This window comes from Aspergillus fumigatus, chromosome 2 (genome assembly GCF_000002655.1).
Source record: "Aspergillus fumigatus Af293 chromosome 2, whole genome shotgun sequence".
In the NCBI taxonomy this organism is placed as follows: domain Eukaryota; kingdom Fungi; phylum Ascomycota; class Eurotiomycetes; order Eurotiales; family Aspergillaceae; genus Aspergillus; species Aspergillus fumigatus.
This window is the reverse complement of record NC_007195.1, coordinates 4,663,879-4,680,028: the sequence shown is the minus strand read 5'-3', so window position 1 is coordinate 4,680,028 and position 16,150 is coordinate 4,663,879. Positions and strand designations below refer to the sequence as shown.

Genomic DNA, 16,150 nt, shown 5'->3' with positions numbered 1-16,150 from the left:
ATCGAGATATAGCGAAGCTATTAAAGATATTCGGACATCTATGAACACGGAAATGTAAACAATAGCTATGTGTTGAAAATGCTGAGATCGGACTAGTACGATGCAAGGAAGGGCGCGTAGACGAGGAATGCAAGGGGCCAGGACATCCGAATGCAGTAATCCTGGGCAGCCTTTCGATGGGGAAACCAATTATTCAGGATTCTACCGTGCACGGAGTAGAAAGAAGGGATAGGACGCATCCAGCGCCCCTGTTGATCCTTCCTTGATGCTTGCGGAATGCCCTGAAGTATGAGATCGACAACGATATATGCGCGACACTACACCTGACCGAGTCGATTCTAGCTTCATCTCATTCCCGGACTCCATCAATGACGTATGCGGTAAACAAATATTAAATGTTATGCAATAAATCTATATACCGAAGATGCACATGTCTATCTGCTCCGGGCAATCACATAGGAGTGATCATGTCTGCATACACCTCGGGCCACACATCCACTCCGTCCATCAGGATCAGACCCATTCCCGACTGCAAATGAGTGGTCATATGGCAGTGCAACAGGAACGGACCCGGATTCTCGACATGGTACCGGATGGCCGTCCACGTCTCTCCTTGCGGCGAGGTGGTAAATGTATCTCGGTAGACAGGCGTCTCCAAGAAACTCTCCGGGCTCGCCTCCTTGGCCTCTTTGATTGAGGTCCAGTTGAACTTGCCGTGGCCGGTTCCCAGGAGGAAGCCCTTGTTGGAATGCTTGTGCAGAGGGTGAGGAGGCTGGATGGGGGTCGTTTCGCTGACAACCAGCTGGAAGACAATGTCAACCCACGTATCGTTACGGGTCGTGATCTTGAGCGCGTCCGCAAACTCGGGAGCTTGCGGACTCAGAATGGCTGGCGGCAACGCAGCAAGGTTGCTAGGCAGGAAGGCCGCTCCGTCCAGCGACCACTCCCAAGAGGAGTTGGTGCGGCCCAGCATCAGAATGTGGAAGTCGTCCGGCTCGGAAGCAGGACTGATAGCCGGGTACGGGGGCAGATGGTTTGTGTCCAGTGGAATGACATCGGCGCTGGTGTTACGGCTCCCGTAGTCGATGTACGGCTGGGATGGGCGCTGGCTGGTTTCGCCGCCCTCGTAGGTGACTGTCGCGAACCCCGAGACAATCTGGTTGCCGCCGTCGTTGGCCGCGCGCATCTTGTAGTTGGCTGGTTCCTTGTCCAGCTTGACCATGACCGAGTACCGCTCGCCGTTGTACAGTTTCACACTGTGTGCCAGCTGCGGCTCAATGTACCGGCCGTCCACCTCGTACACATACATGGGGTGTTCGTCGATGGAAACGACCAGCACCTTGAGACTGGCCGCACTGATGAAGTGGAAACTTGCCCATTGGTGTGCGGCATCCACAGTGAAGATTGTTTCCTGCGTGGTGCTGGGATGGCAGCCCTCGTTCAGGCCGGGGGGGACCTTGTCAGGGTGATGTTCCCAGTTGCCTTGGATGGGAGGCACAAATGGCAGGCATCTTTGACAATTAGCATTTCTATTGGATCTGCAATATGCAATATGCATGGATTGACCCACCCCTTGTCAGTCAACGAGCTGTTGAGGATAGCCAGTTCTGGTGGCGGGACCATCTGGGTCAATTCCTCGGGGTCGTGGCAGAACACGGACCCACGGCCGTTGATGAGCACGCTATCGGAGCAGCTGATATGGTCAGCTTGTATCTGGTGGGAAAAGGCTTATTCGACGCACAAGATATCGTATCCGGTCTCCTCCATTGCCTTCATGTACTCTTGGCCTGTCAGATGATCCCAGTCTGACAGCATGACAAGTTTGCCGTTGCGCTCGGCTTGCTTCATGGCCCGAATATCGGCCGGATCGTCGGAGATCATTGAAAAGGGGGAATCTCTGTTTGGACGAGGTCTATCTGTCGTTAGTATGAGTCTTGTCTTGCCTTGTGTGGAGATCTCACCTGATATGAACCGGTCCATAAAGTCCGTCCATAATTTCAGCCTTGTCATGAGCATGGTACCTGAGACGTTAGCTTGGAGATACATTTTGAGAAACCAGCTTACCAATAAGTCCCATAAGTATCTGCTCGCCATTGGTAGGTGTAGGATTGGCCGGGCTGAATGGCCCATTGCGAGAGACCGACAACTCCGTCGGCCCACGGGGTATTTTTCTGTCTATACCACGTCAGATCTGTCATCCCCTGGCAGGTAAGCACTTACTCGATGCCGTGAAAGTGGATGGATGTGTTGAATGGCAAGTGGTTGGTGACGTCAATCTACTAAATCAGTATCCCGATCTTTCTATGCTGCCATGCTGCCATATACTTACAATCGCCTCGTCGCCCTCGTTGAGAATGATGGCTGGACCGGGAAACTGACCGTTGACAAAGATCATCTCCCGGCTGACACCATTCGGACTGCCAGTTTCCCATGTCAGGTCGAGGGAATAGTGCACTGTGGCTGCTTGGGCGACCGCAGCGACACCAAGCAAGGAAGCTGATTGATACCACATCCTGTTGTCGTGTATGAATGAACTGAAGACAGAAACAAGAGACAACCGGCACAATCCGCTGACGCTGCTCCATCTTTTTATGATCCAAATCAATAATATGACACATACTTCCCGTTTCCAAGGCAATGTCCGAAAGCAGACTCTCAATCAAGATGTTATTGCGAGCAGCGTCGGCAAACCCCCTACATTCACCCCCTTACATAAGGTACAGTCCAGAATCCCAGACTACATACGCTGTCAGAAGGGATAATCGAAGCCTGATCCGCTATTGTATTGTTGTTATTAATAAAAGTCCTGATTCTTTGAGCCTCGATCATTGTGGACGTCCCCGGTGCAGATTGTCACCCCTTTGCCCACTGACGCTGATTATCTTGGTCTCCATAACATTGTAGACTTCGGAGCAAGTGATCATCCTTTCTCAATTGTAACTGTAGATCAGGAGCAATAGATTGAGCAACCGCAAGCCTTGAAGTCCAGTTGTACGCATCGAAAGTGGTCCATATGGCGAGGCCAGCCTATGATGTCTATTCTGTGACTCGGCATTCAAATTTACAGGAACGTACTGGTTGTGGCTATGATTGAATATCTCATAGTGAAACAACAGTAGAATTTAGAGTTGTATGAGAAAATAGAATGAAATGGACGAGTTCATGCGACCTTAGCCCTAAATATATATCCGCTCAGCGGTAACTGGCATAACATGAATCAGATAGAAACAACTGTTGGATTCGACTCCTTTACTAGCTCAACTGTCCTGTTGCATGTTTCCACAATTAAAACAAATGACAGCTTTAATTAAAGAGACGCCGAGTTCAAATTGTAAACCGAGATGAATCGGCAGTGGTGACATCAGGAGTATATCATCCTACAGCTATTGCCACTGTCACAACATAAAACGCGCTGCAGATACCCAGCGTTTTTGTCAAGTACTCACACTACATCAAAACCTCTACAAAGCAAGCATATTGAGTTTCTGAACCCAACATGAGCGAACCCATAGATAGCGACAGTACCTATGGCACCTACGACGCCCAAGCATCGACCAACTACGGTGTCCGGGGAACCAGACAGCTCAACAACAGAAACAAAAACACACCCATGAGAAAGGAATACTATGCATCCGGCATCAATGACATCGGCTGGTGGTACGACTATGACTACAAATCACCTGGCCTTGGTCTGGGAGACTATACAACGTCCGCCACCGAAGCACCGGTTGAGAGATCCACAGCTGAAGCTTCTGGGGATAGGAGTGACAAATAGAATATCCGATTCGATATCGTTGATGGATGGGTTGAAGATAAGGAGAGAAGGAGAGAAGGAGAGGGTGTATGCAACAGATGCGGCTAGAATTGATGTATACGAGTATATATTCGACGTTGATGCTATTCAAGTTTTAGAGCAAAAATGAAGCGGGCTCTAGAGTCATATCAACAACCATTATTAAGCTAAATACCTAAATACAGCAACACGAGCCCGACACCTGCAGCCAATGACTCATACCATCGCCCAAGTCTAATCCAGAGCATTATGTTTCCTGTTCCATCCTCACGTCCAGAAAGCAACGTACACTAACAATGTCCATCCACATCAGAGAAGCCACTCAGGATGACATCTCTCAAATCCATACCATCTACAGCTTCTATGTGCGCGAGTCAGTCGCCACATTCCTCCGACAACCTCCGCCCCTGGAATCCCTGATCTCCTCTTTCCGAGAGATCCAGTCCCGCGGATTACCCTATCGCGTTGCAATCGACACGACCGGCAAAGTCCTAGGGTACGGCTACCTCGCCCCGTTTAATGGCACCCGGATGGCCTACGCGCCGACTGTCGAGGTATCCCTGTACGTCCACCCGGAATATACATCGAAAGGCGTGGGGAGCCGTCTACTCTCGTCCATCCTGGAGTCGGTCGAGTCGGAAGCGGGAGTATGGCACCGTGCCTGCGAACACAAGGAATACGAATCACATGTGCAAGTCATTCCAGAGGACGAGGGCCGAGTGTGTAGTATCATCGCCTGCATGGCGGTCGATACTACGGGGAAGGAGAATGGCGAGGGTTTGCGAAAGTGGTATGAACAACGGGGGTTTGTGGAGCGAGGGCGACTGAAGAATGTGGGATATAAACAGGGGCGATGGTGCGATTCCTTATCCATCCTATGGTTTAGCTTACCTACTGACATGAGAAGGATTGATACGGTATATCTGCAATACAGTGTTCGTCGGGATGCTAACCTCTGAGACTTTCGTCAATATGCTGTTGATGGACTATGAGATGGTGGATAGCAGCTCAGCTCACTTTCAGGTCAAATCCCATATACATTCTCTTATGCATACAGATCAGCAGTGTACTGCATCAAAGTGACTGAGAATGCATCAGCATAGCTTCATAGACACTGACTAGGTACAGACTGGTTCTTCTCTATATGTGTATTGGGACTTTGAGAAGATAGATGCATCATTCGACGCAGTCACACCAGAAAATTGTCCGCTATAATTTGAAATAATCGGCTCCGTCTCCCGCCAAAGGTCATCTAAGAGCAGAGACTGCATGAAGAGGAATCCAGCTCTATCACCAGACAATCTAAAACTCCGACGTCCAAGTATCCCCCACACGAAATTTCTTCCTACTTCAGAAAATAGTCCAGCTGGTCAAGCATGTCATGGAACACCTTCATGGCGGCCACCAACTTTTCCTCCTCAGTCTGGATCTGCCGACGTCTTTCGGAAGTTCGACTTCAGTAAGCTGATGTCAGTCTTGGTGTGCTGCACTGCATGCCAAAGGAGGCAATTTACTGCCTCAGTTCGTCAGACTCATTTTTGAAATGTGCGTATTTTTCTCGAATTACTATCCTCAGCCGGTCCATGCGGCTGATGATTGCGCGAAGTCTGCCGAGGCAGAGAGAAGCTGGACGGGGCGGTGCTGCCATACCGGGGTATGAAGTTCTGTCGATTCTTTCCTCGAGCTGTTTGTTTAACATGAAGACGCTCACAGTGTTGGTGGAAGAAAAGATGAGAACAGGGAGAGGTGATGAGATACGAGAGGAAGAAGTGAAAGGCTGGTGATATCACAAGTAAAAACCGCGAGTAAACAAGAGTGAATGTAGAATATTCACAGATTTAACTCATATCACCCTTTGGAAGCATATTCCAGAAATCACTGATATAGAGGTGTTCTTTTATCACTTTCGGAGAAGATCAAATGAGTGGAGCAATTTTGGTTATGTTACAAGAGAGGATTCACGGACACTACAGAGCACTATACAGACCCGATCAACCCTCCAAGAAAGCCCAATACGATATCTCCTCTGACCCGGTCAGCAAACAACATGGCAGTAACGAAGAATAAGAACTCACCCTTCATACCCTGCAACGCTTCAGCAGCAATCGCATAATTGGCCAGGATCTTCGAGACAAGCCGGAGGTTCTGCTGCAGCTCATTCAGAAACTCTGTGAGCGACAGGCCTTTGACCGACCCCGAGTCCTCGGGACTGTGGGCATGTTTCGCCCGCGCCTTGAGATACAGCATCAGCATCGCATAGCTTGCCTGCATTAAGCAGCAGGCGAAGGTTGGCATCACTCGGGGTATTTCGACACGGGAGGCATGTGAGAGATACGGAGGTAGGGTTAGGGGGATGGTATGGTCTGGGTTCGGGTAGGGGAGGTTGTCGACAACGGTGACGATGTTCAGGGCAGACTGGAGACATATCTTGGATGATGTGTGTGAGGAGAAAGGGAATGTGAGGTCGGGGAGATCGGATTTCATGATTGACAGAAGGGGGATGTCCTCCGGGGGCGAGGGGATGGCGGATTGTGCGGACTCGACGCCACAGCATTCGGATTGGAGGTCACAGTGGCGTTTGCGGAAGACGGGGACGTCCAGAAAGGCGCAGAATCGGTGGACTTTGATGCGAGCGCTGAGATGGTCAGCGACAGACTAGAAGAAAGCTCAGTGGCGTACCTGTGTAGCTTGATCTCCGCAATCTGGTTGATGGTCTGCGAGGCTATCTTCTCCGGTGAGTCCAAGGGGGAGACCGTCGTGGAGAACGAGGACCGTCTGCAGAGCAGAAGAAGGGCGGTGATTTGATCGTCCAGTTCTGTCATTCGACTCGAGATCCAGGATGCCTGGAACCGAGATTTGACAGTCTGGGCGAGATCATGGACAAACGTGGTGGCCTCGAGGATAGTCTGCTGCGCCTCAATGAGGAGTTTCCATCCCTGCCGTCAATCAGCGAGTTAACCAATCTTGATCATATGATATATGATCGGGAAGAAGTTCTCACCTCGGGATACGGCGTCACAAAGCGCGGGTCGTACATATTGAATGCGGCCGGCTACTACAATCAGACCTTGAACCTCGGAAGAATCAGCATGCCTTACCATCCCGCTAGCTATCGAGCCTTGACAGACGGTCAAATACTGCGAACCGTTAGCTAGGATCATATACTACCAGGACGGCCACAAACAGTTATCCACCAAGCTCTGCGCCGCGCCTCGGCGTACTCGTCGTCCTCAACGATCTCATGCAGCGACATGCTCATCGCGGCTGTCAAGGCCTGTCCCGCGCGGTTGCACATCTTCCTGATATTACCCCGTTGGGCATATTCATAGGCACTCAAGAGTACAAGGGCCAGAACAGCCTCGAGTGCCACGGGCACTTTCGGATGGAAGGGCTGCCGGGATATCATGGGGGCCCCGTCGCTAAGCGCTCTGGACGGGTCAGACGAGGAGTCTAGCAGCTCCAGGTCGGCCTCGACTGCTTCTAGGGCCGACTGCGCAAAACTGTGGGCCACGTTCCGTCGAAGTCGTGTATACTCCGGCGACGGTGGTTGCTTGATTCCGGGGTGGGGGATGAGAACGAGGATGGCAGAGATGGCCAGGCTTAGCGGACTGGACGGTCGGAATTTCGACAGTCCAGTCAATGGACGATTGCAAGCCGGGAGTCGTTCCGGAGGAGGTAGGATGGGATAGTAGAGATGGATGAAGACGTAGTAGGCATCGAGTCTGACTAGTCAGTAGGCTGTCGCGACGCATATGGAGGTTGCGTACATGTCTTCGTCGCTACCGTATACCTGCAGCAGATCCAAGACAGGCTCATTCCTTTCGGAGGAGAGGGGATTCTCGTTCTCAGCCCCGAAGATATGGTCAAAGATGTGTTCCATTTCCTCCACCGAGCTCTCGATGCTGCGCAATCCAGCGCCAGGTCTGGCTAGATTCAGAAAATGATCGAGCAGGTCTGGCCTGTTAGTGACGTTAGAACTCAAGTGATGCAGGAGATGTACCATCCTCATTGTTTGCAAGCCATGATCCCTCGGCACTAGGTGTTGAGGCCTGCCGACTCGCATCCCTGTCTACGGTCGAAGGCGACGACGGTCTGCTCCTGCTCTTGCGCTTGTTGCGAGGAACTCTCGCTCCCCCTCGCTTGCTGGGGACATAGCAGCATATCCGCTCGCGAGAGATGCAGTTTGCACATTTTTCCTTCCCGTCGCATCGGATCCGTGATGCTCGGCTATATCAGTCGTCAGCTGTCGCTCGACTCCGGTGGTGAGGGAGATTACCAGGCCAGACAAGCCAGCTTGACCGGAGGACGGCGAAATGTTCGGGATATGGGAGTAGTCATAGTGACTCTCGATACTCATTACAGGAGAAGAGCAGATGCCGTTTGAAATTGCTGGGTGGTGTTTGCTGGAGGCGAAATTTGGTCCCGTGTGCAATCGCCGAGCAGACACCGAGCAGACACCGAGCAGAACCCTTTTATGGCCGCATATTGGATTCAGATTGATAAGCTGAAATCGTATGATCTGGGATGGAGTTTTCATCTCATCTGGTTTGAGAAATGATAAGAATTTTGTTCTAATTCTGATTCAGGATCTGCAACTATAACATCGGCTTGTCATAGAAAATGCAGACTGTCGGTGCCAGTCGATCACTATTGACAGCTACTGTAAAGATTCAAGGAGTGTAAAGCGAATAAGAAAACCAGAGAGGAGAGTCTCAACAGACAGCAATGTTCACTTCTCATCCTCAGGTCCCTGGTTCATCGCGTCCAACGGCGCCGACAGTCCAACCCGGTCCACCGTACGAGTGTACGCAACACCCCCGTTCACACGGTCTTCATGAACGACCAGGTCCTTCCGATTGGTGTCGACCAGCAGACGAATCAGGTCCGGACGCATGTAGTGGCCTCCCTGGGATGTATTAGCTTCGCTCATTGGTGCAGGGTCAGTCAGACTCACAAAATCAGCCAGTGCCTTGGGGAGATGGCATTCGTCCAGGTCAATCTATCCAGTTAGTCCCGAGAAAGCAAACACACCACCATGGACTGCTCTGCTTACGTCAACCAAAAGAAGGCCTTGAAAATCTTTGTCTGGATGCGCGACGAGATTCTGTCCGTCTGGACCAAAGATCCGACCATGGCCGTTGTAGATATGAGGGTCCTCCAGCTCCTTACCCGGGGGCGTGTTGAGCTTGAGCCCCTCGGCGGTGATGGTCTGCCATGGGGCCAGAGTGAAAGTCCCTGTTTCGATGGCATACGCGGGCGTGACCAGCTGGGTCGCTGTTAGTCCAGAGACGGAATACCCAGATGTGCACATTGCTTACGTCCGCATTCGCCTCGGCCACATTGGTAAATGGATCGGGGTACTTGAGCGTCTCCTTGCCCGGGTAGAGCGGCCAAGCGGCGACATGCACCTGTTCGCCCAACGCGGCCGCATACGCCTTCATGAACGGGTTCATGTTCTCCCAGCAGTTCAGGTGGCCCACACGGCCGATTTCCGTCTGCGTCACCGACTCGGTCGTGTCGCCGGTACCGTCGCCGAAGACCAGGCGCTCGACGTGTGTGGCCCGGATCTTGCGGCGGTGGTTGGGGATATCGCCGGAGGGAGAGATCAGCACCTGCGTCGTGTAGAGACTTGCAAGGTCGACCTCGGAGTAGCCCAGCGAGACGTAGATCTTGTTGGTGCGAGCGGCGTTGCGGATGCGGCGCATCTCCTCCGAATCCGAGGGGAGGCTGTTCTCCCTGTACTTCTTGAGCAGGGGCAGGCTTTCCTGGTAATTGACCTTCCAGGCCCAATATGGGTAGCCAGGGATCCCTGTCGAGTCGGTAATCAGTGCCGCCGAGGAACACGAAGGGGTGACTTACATAGTTCAGGGAAGGCGATGAATTTGCAACCCGCTTTGCCGGCTTCGTCAATCCAGTGGATGGTACGGCGGACGGACTCCTCGAGGTCGAACCAGCCAGGCTCAGCGTTCACTGCTGCGGCCTTGTACTTCTTCAAGACGGGTGCCATGGTGCGAAGTATATGAGTTGGAGTGGGTGTTGCTTTGGTCTTGTGGACTGATTTGAACGGGAAAGGAGTCAGTCTCGGGACCTTTATATATGTTGGACTTTGCCATGTTGTCCTTGAAGCTACAGGGTCACATCAGTCCATCCGCATGGTAACCCGTCGTCGGTCTTTGCATATTGCTCCGGAGTAACACAATGTAAGTATGTATCCTTTCCTCGGGATCTGTATACGATCCAAGATCATACGATTATCGAAGGAAGAGTAGATTAGGCAGGTCAGCAATGTGAATCTGACCTGCTTAGATACAGTAATCATGATCAGTGACGCGCCTGGTCTGACACGATACACTCGGTGTATGCCTATTATCTTCAGATCCCGAGCGAAGACCAGGAATCTTGCACAAGTCCTACCATGACGGTTCTATTGTACTACCATGCCCCGCAAGTACTGCATCATCTCACTCGATTTCCTCTGATCAAAGCACTCCCCATGAGATAGTATCCTCCCAATGCCACAGCCACACTGGCCACACCCCAAAGAAGCGAGGTGTTGCTGATCCACGTCTCCTCTCTCACCCGTCCAATGTGCATTTCCTTCTTCTTTGCAATCAGAGACTTGCCGGTTCCTTCGGCGATATAGTCATCCCACCGGATGCTGGACAGCTCGTTCTGGTAGTCAACAACCGTACTATGCCAGTTATTGGTGATGCGTCCATCCTCGGTCTTGTACCAACTGCTGCAGTTGGGGTCGCCAAAAGAGCTCCGCTTCAGGGCCGCCTGAATATCTTCGTTGAACTTCTGCACAGCTTCAGGCTTAGGTCGTACTGCCAGACTCCTGCCGTCCTTCTGCGCCTGGAGTATCTGGCGGACGAGCACGCTGATATACCTCGATTGAGCCTCGATCATCAGGATAATCGAGTTATGACCTGAACTGTCAGCATACCTCCCTCCACCTTCCAGAGAAGTAACGAACCAAGGTTTGTGTTTGGCCCATATAACATGGCGAAATTAGGCAAATCCTCCACCGTTACGCCGTAGTACGCCATCGCCCCCTCCTTCCAGATCTCCGACAGACACCGACCATTCGCTCCCTGAATGCGGATGGGATACATGAACTCGACCGTTCTGAACCCCGTCGCCGCAACAATGAGGTCAAACTCCTTGGTCTCGCCGTCGGCAGTGTCGATCCCCGTTTCCGTAATCCGCTGGGTGGGACGAGTTTCTAGGGCGACATGCTCCCGTCCCAGTGTCGGGTAAAAATCGTCCGAGATGATCACCCGTTTACATCCCGGCGAGTAATTCGGCGTCAACACATCCCACAAATCCGGCCTGTCGGGCAACTGCGCTCGCATGCTCTCAAGACACGTTTTGCGGATCACATCCGACAGCGCCGAGTTCCTATCAACCACGGCCTCGAAGAACCACTCCCGGAAGTCCATCATGAGCGCGCGCTTCCGCCACCGGATGGGCGGGATGTATGTCAGCAGGGCTCTTTGCACCGCACCCACGGGCCTGTCGAGACGCGGCATGACCCAGTTGGGGGTGCGCTGGTAGACGGAAACGTGCGCGGCGGTTTTGGCAATTTCGGGGATGATTTGGGCGGCGGTTGCGCCTATCACCATTACTTACGTCTTGCCTTAGGCAGTGTGAGGCGCGAGACTCACCGTTTCCGATCACGGCGACTCTCTTCCCCGTCCAGTCGAAGCTCCAGTCCCACCGGGCGGAGTGCATCAGTTTGCCCTTGTAGTCGTCCAGTCCGGGGATATCAGGCATGCGTGGGACGTTCAGCTGTCCGACAGCCGAAATGAGAAAGTCGGTGGTGATTTCATACGACTCCAGGTACTGGCTATCTTTTCCTCCGGAGACTCGGACTCCGACCTTCCATTTGAGGTCGGCTTCGTCCCATCGTGCTTCCTCCACAGCCGAGTTGAACCGGATGTACCTGTATAGGCCGTACTTTTGAGCGACGCCAATCAGATAATCCTGTTAACGGTCAGCGTGGACCTTATTCGTCAGACGACGGTAGGATGTACCAAGATCTCCTCTTGACCTGGGTATTCCCTGGTCCAGTCTGCCTTCTGCTCAAACGAGTAACTGTACAGGGAACTCCAGACGTCGCAGCATGATCCCGGGTAGCGGTTATCGTTCCATGTCCCTCCCACCCCGCTGCTCTTCTCCAGGATGATAAAGTTATGGCACTTGCTGCGTTTGATGAGGTCAATGGCCGTGCATATTCCTGGTCTTATGTCAACCGCCGCACGTGCAATACGTCGAAAAGCGTCTATGGATGGTACAGACCGGAGATGCCAGCTCCGATGATGACCGCCGTCGCGCGGGTAAAGTCCTGATTGCCTACGTGTTTTCCTATGTCTGGAGCCATCTGTGGCATTGAAGAGTTCAATTGAGTGTCTGACAGTCCATTACAAACTAGGCACCAGGCCCAGAGCATTTATCTCAAGTACAAGGACCCCGCACGAGTCAGTCGCCGCTAATGCAGATCTTATCAGTACGAGTACCTCGGATGTGGAGCTCACAAAAGTACAGAGGTACACTCCGCCAAGAGAACTATCCCTGGAAAACCCCCAGACAAGCATAAATAGCACAGCTCGGACTGGAGCTCTACAAGCGGGGGTGGCGGGGAACCAAGGTTACTTTCCTCAAGCTGACTCGGCTGCTTGCTATCAGCCGAGGATATCATTCCAAATCTGACTTTCATAATCACTAGATACTGCAATTGGAGCGTGGCAATGCAGATCCTCTAGGGTATGACTTGTTGCCGCTTTGTTGAGCTGATATCCTCCGGAATTGGACATTTCCTTCAGGGGAATAATATATATTCATTCCTAGTTAACTAACTACTTGAGCGGCTGCTGGCTCAACCTTCAATTCAGCGACAAATCTTTGCAATAACTTAGCTGCGTGTTTTATTCTTCAGCTTAGCCCTGGCCTGCTTATTGTCTAGTTTTAGATCGACTAGCCATGTCAAATCACAAATTTCGCAGATTCCCCTACTACTGACTAAAACAGACACACCTTATATATCCAAAAATGCGTTAGTACGCCGTACAAGGCAAGATGGCCGAGTTGGTCCAAGGCGTGAGGTTAAGGTCCACCTTAATACCACTCTCTTAGAGTTTCCTCATCATCGTATGATGGCGTGGGTTCGAATCCCACTCTTGTCATTTTTATCTTTTTACCATTTGATGGTCAATATTTTGCCAATCCGTTATTGCCTAATTCTGACATGATTATATGAGATTGGTCAATTTATTGTGTCCGCAACCCTAATTGATTCGTGCTGGGCCCCAGATGGACAGTCACCCCTAGGCCAAAATACTCGATAAGATGAGAGACCTGTGATCAACGATGAAAATGCCAAAACGCAATGCATATCGTGTATATTCAGAGAAAGTCTATATACAAACCCAAGTCTAAACGTCCTCCCAATGAATCCGCAGACGCCATGATCTAATATCATTCTCGTGTACTCATCACACGCTTCAAACATTACCCAAACCAGATACCGTGTCGTGCACATGCCTTAGCTCGCAGTGTTGGCGCAAGTAAAGCTAGTGTTGGAGGAGTCGTCATGGATAGCCTTGCCAGAGACGTACAATCCCAGGCCACACTGCGTTTGATTAGTCTCCATTATCGGACCAGAGTCCGGAAACATACCATGGTGGCACCGATACAGACAATCAACAGATTGACAATAGTCAAGCAGATCTTCCGAGGGGAGGAAAACCATCTACCCCAGTTGATGTGCAGCCAGTACACCCCGGGGAGACCGTAACTGAACCAACTGGCAAAAAGAGAGCTCTGTGTCCAATTAGTTTTGGATCCCAACAGGCGAGTTTTATGACATACAATCAAGCTGACAATATTAGTGAACGAGGGAATCCCCTCAGCGATGATCCAGGCGATGATCCAGCAACTCAACCCAATGGCAATCCATGAGCCAACAGAAACAAGATCGCGCTTGTGCATGCGATTAGTCTTGCGGAAGATGCGGACGTAGATGTATTTCAATCCAACGTGGCCGTTGACTACACCGGCTCCGACAATCTATCACACGGTGAGCGTTTGCACAGCAGACGATGAGGTGAGATTTGTACATACCGTAGGAATGGCAATACCGTAGGCAACCTTCTTCAGCAGCGGACCGGCTGAGCCCAGTGCGGGTGACACAACATCGTTTCCAACGTAGTAATAGATGACAATGGCGGCTGTCACATAGAGCGCAATCTCAAAGAACTGCAGCATGCACAGGGCCTTGGGGAACTCCTTGGGGTCCTCCATTTCCGCAATGAGACCAAAGAACGCAACGTGGGCACAGTACGCAAAGACAATGTTGGTCACACCAGTGAAGGCGTGATAGAGGTTGGTCTCGGCGGTAACACTGATGTTAGATCCTCCTTTGAACTGGACGGCGACGCCAATCATGGTGATCATCACCGCAGAGAAAATACTCAGGAAAGCTAGAGTTGGTCAGCACTCACTTCCGGGGAATACCAAAGGCACCCTTACAAGCAAAGGAGATATAAGTCAAGTTCTTGATCGTCCGAGGCAACGAGAGTACCATACAGATGAGCATACCAACGATGCTAAAGACGATCGAGCAGGTGCCGTGGTCGGTGATTGTGTTCATCATGACGGTAAAGGTGACAATATGACTGCCCATGATAAAGATCGAGAACAGAATCTGGCCCAGACCGAATAGCTCGCGACCGAATCGACCCATCAGGATCTCTCCAGCGTCAGCCAGGTTGTGGATATGAGGATAGCATTGCCGGAATTGTCCAATCGTGTAGCCTGTGTATAAGGCAAGGATACCGAGGCCGACTATCAAGATGATCGCGCTGCGACAGGTTAGTGACGAGCGCGGATGCCGTCAAGCGCACACTTACGGGACGAGACCGAGAGACGCCAGAGTTGCCGGCAGGGAGAGGACACCAAGAGAAACGGATTCAGCGATCATAACTATACAGGAGACGTGTCAGATCTACGTCGACTGGATCGTTTTCCCATTCCGTAGCTTACACATTCCACATTGCCTGCACAAGTCCTCCGTCAGCTATCGACACCCTTGTCGTAGATAGATCGGGACCGCAATACGTACCACCACTTGAGGGTCTTGTACTTGACTTCTGCATTTTGCTCGTCGCCGAAAGGATCAATGTAAGGGGTATTGTCGATTGGTTTCAAGTCGGCACCGTCATCAAGTGCCTTCTCCTGATCATTCTGTTTGGCCTCAATGGGTTCCGGCGGTTGGGGGACACCATCCAACATCATTGTCTTCTTCTTTCGCTCCGGAACGGGCAGTGACGAGGATGGATTCTACCGGGCAATGGATAGTGGACGAGCGGTTTGACGAACTGCTGGACGAGTTAACGAGGCGAAAGAGAGGAGGATGTGATGATATGAGTCGCAGGTAAAAAAATTTCTAGACGTCAGCCGGTGGGTCGTGGCAATCAATCTCGGTGTTGGTGTAGAGTTGACTGGAGAACGCGGAGATAGCAGTTGACGGACAAAATCGATTGGTAATTGCATTAGAAAACAACGAGATAAACAAGGTCCAGAAGACATACAAAGGGCCCAGATGCCGGAGCACAATCGGCAGTAATGGACCGAGTGTCATGGCTGCTGCTTTTCCTCCTGGTGTGGAAAGTGTCATGGTCTACTCCGTACAGAGCAGGTCAACTTCCTAAACGGGATTGCAGCGACTCAAGCTCTGCTAAGGTACAAGATCCTGCGGCTGTGGAGCTTATTTTTGTGACTAACAGCAATCGCCATCCAATCATCACTGCAGATCTTTCGGCAATTGAGTAAGAAGAATGGCTCCATTTTCTTCTTCAGCCGCCACAACCGAATCTAGCCGCCGCTTTTTGGATGCACTCTCATTGGCCCGCTATACTTCCCTCGGTTTAGCTCCGTTTTGGCAGGGCCACCCGGAATTCCTGTTATTAATGCTGTGCTTTTCCGCCGGGATGCCAGAGATTTTGAGGCTTTGCAATCAATAAATACTCCGTAGCTTAGCGGGAATCAAACAGTCGAGGGATGGCGAGAACTTCGGACTGCATCTGCGAAATGCAGACTTGCATTCGCCGCGGAGTTGTCTCGCAATCGTGCGCTCAGATGCTGCTCAGGGAAATGGTCATCAATAAATGCTTTGTTGATTTATACTTGCTAGAGTATGATCCCTATGTTTGCCACCTTCATCAATGCAGCTCATGCCCAGTATGACCCCATAAGGCTTTACTCCTATTTCTCCGTCAGCTCCGATGGGAAGTTCCTTTTACATGGACAATGCGGAACCCAAGCCGTGCAATCTGCGCAGGGTTGGTGGCTGGTGTT

General features: G+C 51.4%; 6 protein-coding genes and 1 non-coding gene across 7 annotated transcripts; 2 read left to right on the top strand and 5 right to left on the bottom strand.

The window, feature by feature from the left end:
• Nucleotides 1–451: 451 nt before the first annotated feature.
• Nucleotides 452–2,512, bottom strand: abr2 (laccase abr2; the record flags this gene model as incomplete). The annotated part of the gene is made up of 7 exons (XM_750995.2): nucleotides 452–1,511; nucleotides 1,571–1,693; nucleotides 1,742–1,912; nucleotides 1,962–2,021; nucleotides 2,065–2,175; nucleotides 2,221–2,276; nucleotides 2,330–2,512. 7 exons carry the CDS (start codon nucleotides 2,510–2,512, stop codon nucleotides 452–454), a joined length of 1,764 nt encoding a protein of 587 aa, XP_756088.2.
• Nucleotides 2,513–3,107: 595 nt separating this feature from the next.
• Nucleotides 3,108–5,231, top strand: AFUA_2G17520 (N-acetyltransferase family protein). Its single transcript, XM_077804249.1, has 2 exons — nucleotides 3,108–4,649; nucleotides 4,701–5,231. Exons 1-2 carry the CDS (start codon nucleotides 4,090–4,092, stop codon nucleotides 4,750–4,752), a joined length of 612 nt encoding a protein of 203 aa, XP_077660409.1. The 5' UTR covers nucleotides 3,108–4,089; the 3' UTR covers nucleotides 4,753–5,231.
• Nucleotides 5,232–5,962: 731 nt separating this feature from the next.
• AFUA_2G17515 (uncharacterized protein) lies at nucleotides 5,963–7,748 on the bottom strand. Its single transcript, XM_077804248.1, has 3 exons — nucleotides 7,561–7,748; nucleotides 6,795–7,515; nucleotides 5,963–6,729 (listed from the first exon to the last, which is right to left on the bottom strand). The coding sequence occupies exons 2-3, from the start codon at nucleotides 6,828–6,830 to the stop codon at nucleotides 6,274–6,276; spliced, it is 492 nt and encodes a 163-aa protein (XP_077660408.1). The 5' UTR covers nucleotides 6,831–7,515; nucleotides 7,561–7,748; the 3' UTR covers nucleotides 5,963–6,273.
• A 774-nt stretch (nucleotides 7,749–8,522) lies between these two features.
• AFUA_2G17500 (carbon-nitrogen hydrolase family protein) lies at nucleotides 8,523–9,800 on the bottom strand (the record flags this gene model as incomplete). Its single annotated transcript, XM_750992.1, has 5 exons — nucleotides 8,523–8,699; nucleotides 8,748–8,792; nucleotides 8,847–9,059; nucleotides 9,112–9,602; nucleotides 9,653–9,800. 5 exons carry the CDS (start codon nucleotides 9,798–9,800, stop codon nucleotides 8,523–8,525), a joined length of 1,074 nt encoding a protein of 357 aa, XP_756085.1.
• Nucleotides 9,801–10,249: 449 nt separating this feature from the next.
• On the bottom strand, nucleotides 10,250–12,245 carry AFUA_2G17490 (flavin-containing monooxygenase; the record flags this gene model as incomplete). Its single annotated transcript, XM_750991.1, has 5 exons — nucleotides 10,250–10,722; nucleotides 10,770–11,408; nucleotides 11,461–11,779; nucleotides 11,830–12,032; nucleotides 12,095–12,245. The coding sequence occupies 5 exons, from the start codon at nucleotides 12,243–12,245 to the stop codon at nucleotides 10,250–10,252; spliced, it is 1,785 nt and encodes a 594-aa protein (XP_756084.1).
• A 620-nt stretch (nucleotides 12,246–12,865) lies between these two features.
• On the top strand, nucleotides 12,866–12,978 carry tL(AAG)4. Its single transcript has 2 exons — nucleotides 12,866–12,904; nucleotides 12,933–12,978. It is a non-coding gene (tRNA).
• Nucleotides 12,979–13,177: 199 nt separating this feature from the next.
• On the bottom strand, nucleotides 13,178–15,652 carry AFUA_2G17480 (uncharacterized protein). The gene is made up of 8 exons (XM_077804247.1): nucleotides 14,916–15,652; nucleotides 14,837–14,850; nucleotides 14,704–14,776; nucleotides 14,324–14,655; nucleotides 13,916–14,274; nucleotides 13,664–13,861; nucleotides 13,472–13,615; nucleotides 13,178–13,424 (listed from the first exon to the last, which is right to left on the bottom strand). Exons 1-8 carry the CDS (start codon nucleotides 15,086–15,088, stop codon nucleotides 13,338–13,340), a joined length of 1,380 nt encoding a protein of 459 aa, XP_077660407.1. The 5' UTR covers nucleotides 15,089–15,652; the 3' UTR covers nucleotides 13,178–13,337.
• Between the last annotated feature and the right edge of the window lie 498 nt (nucleotides 15,653–16,150).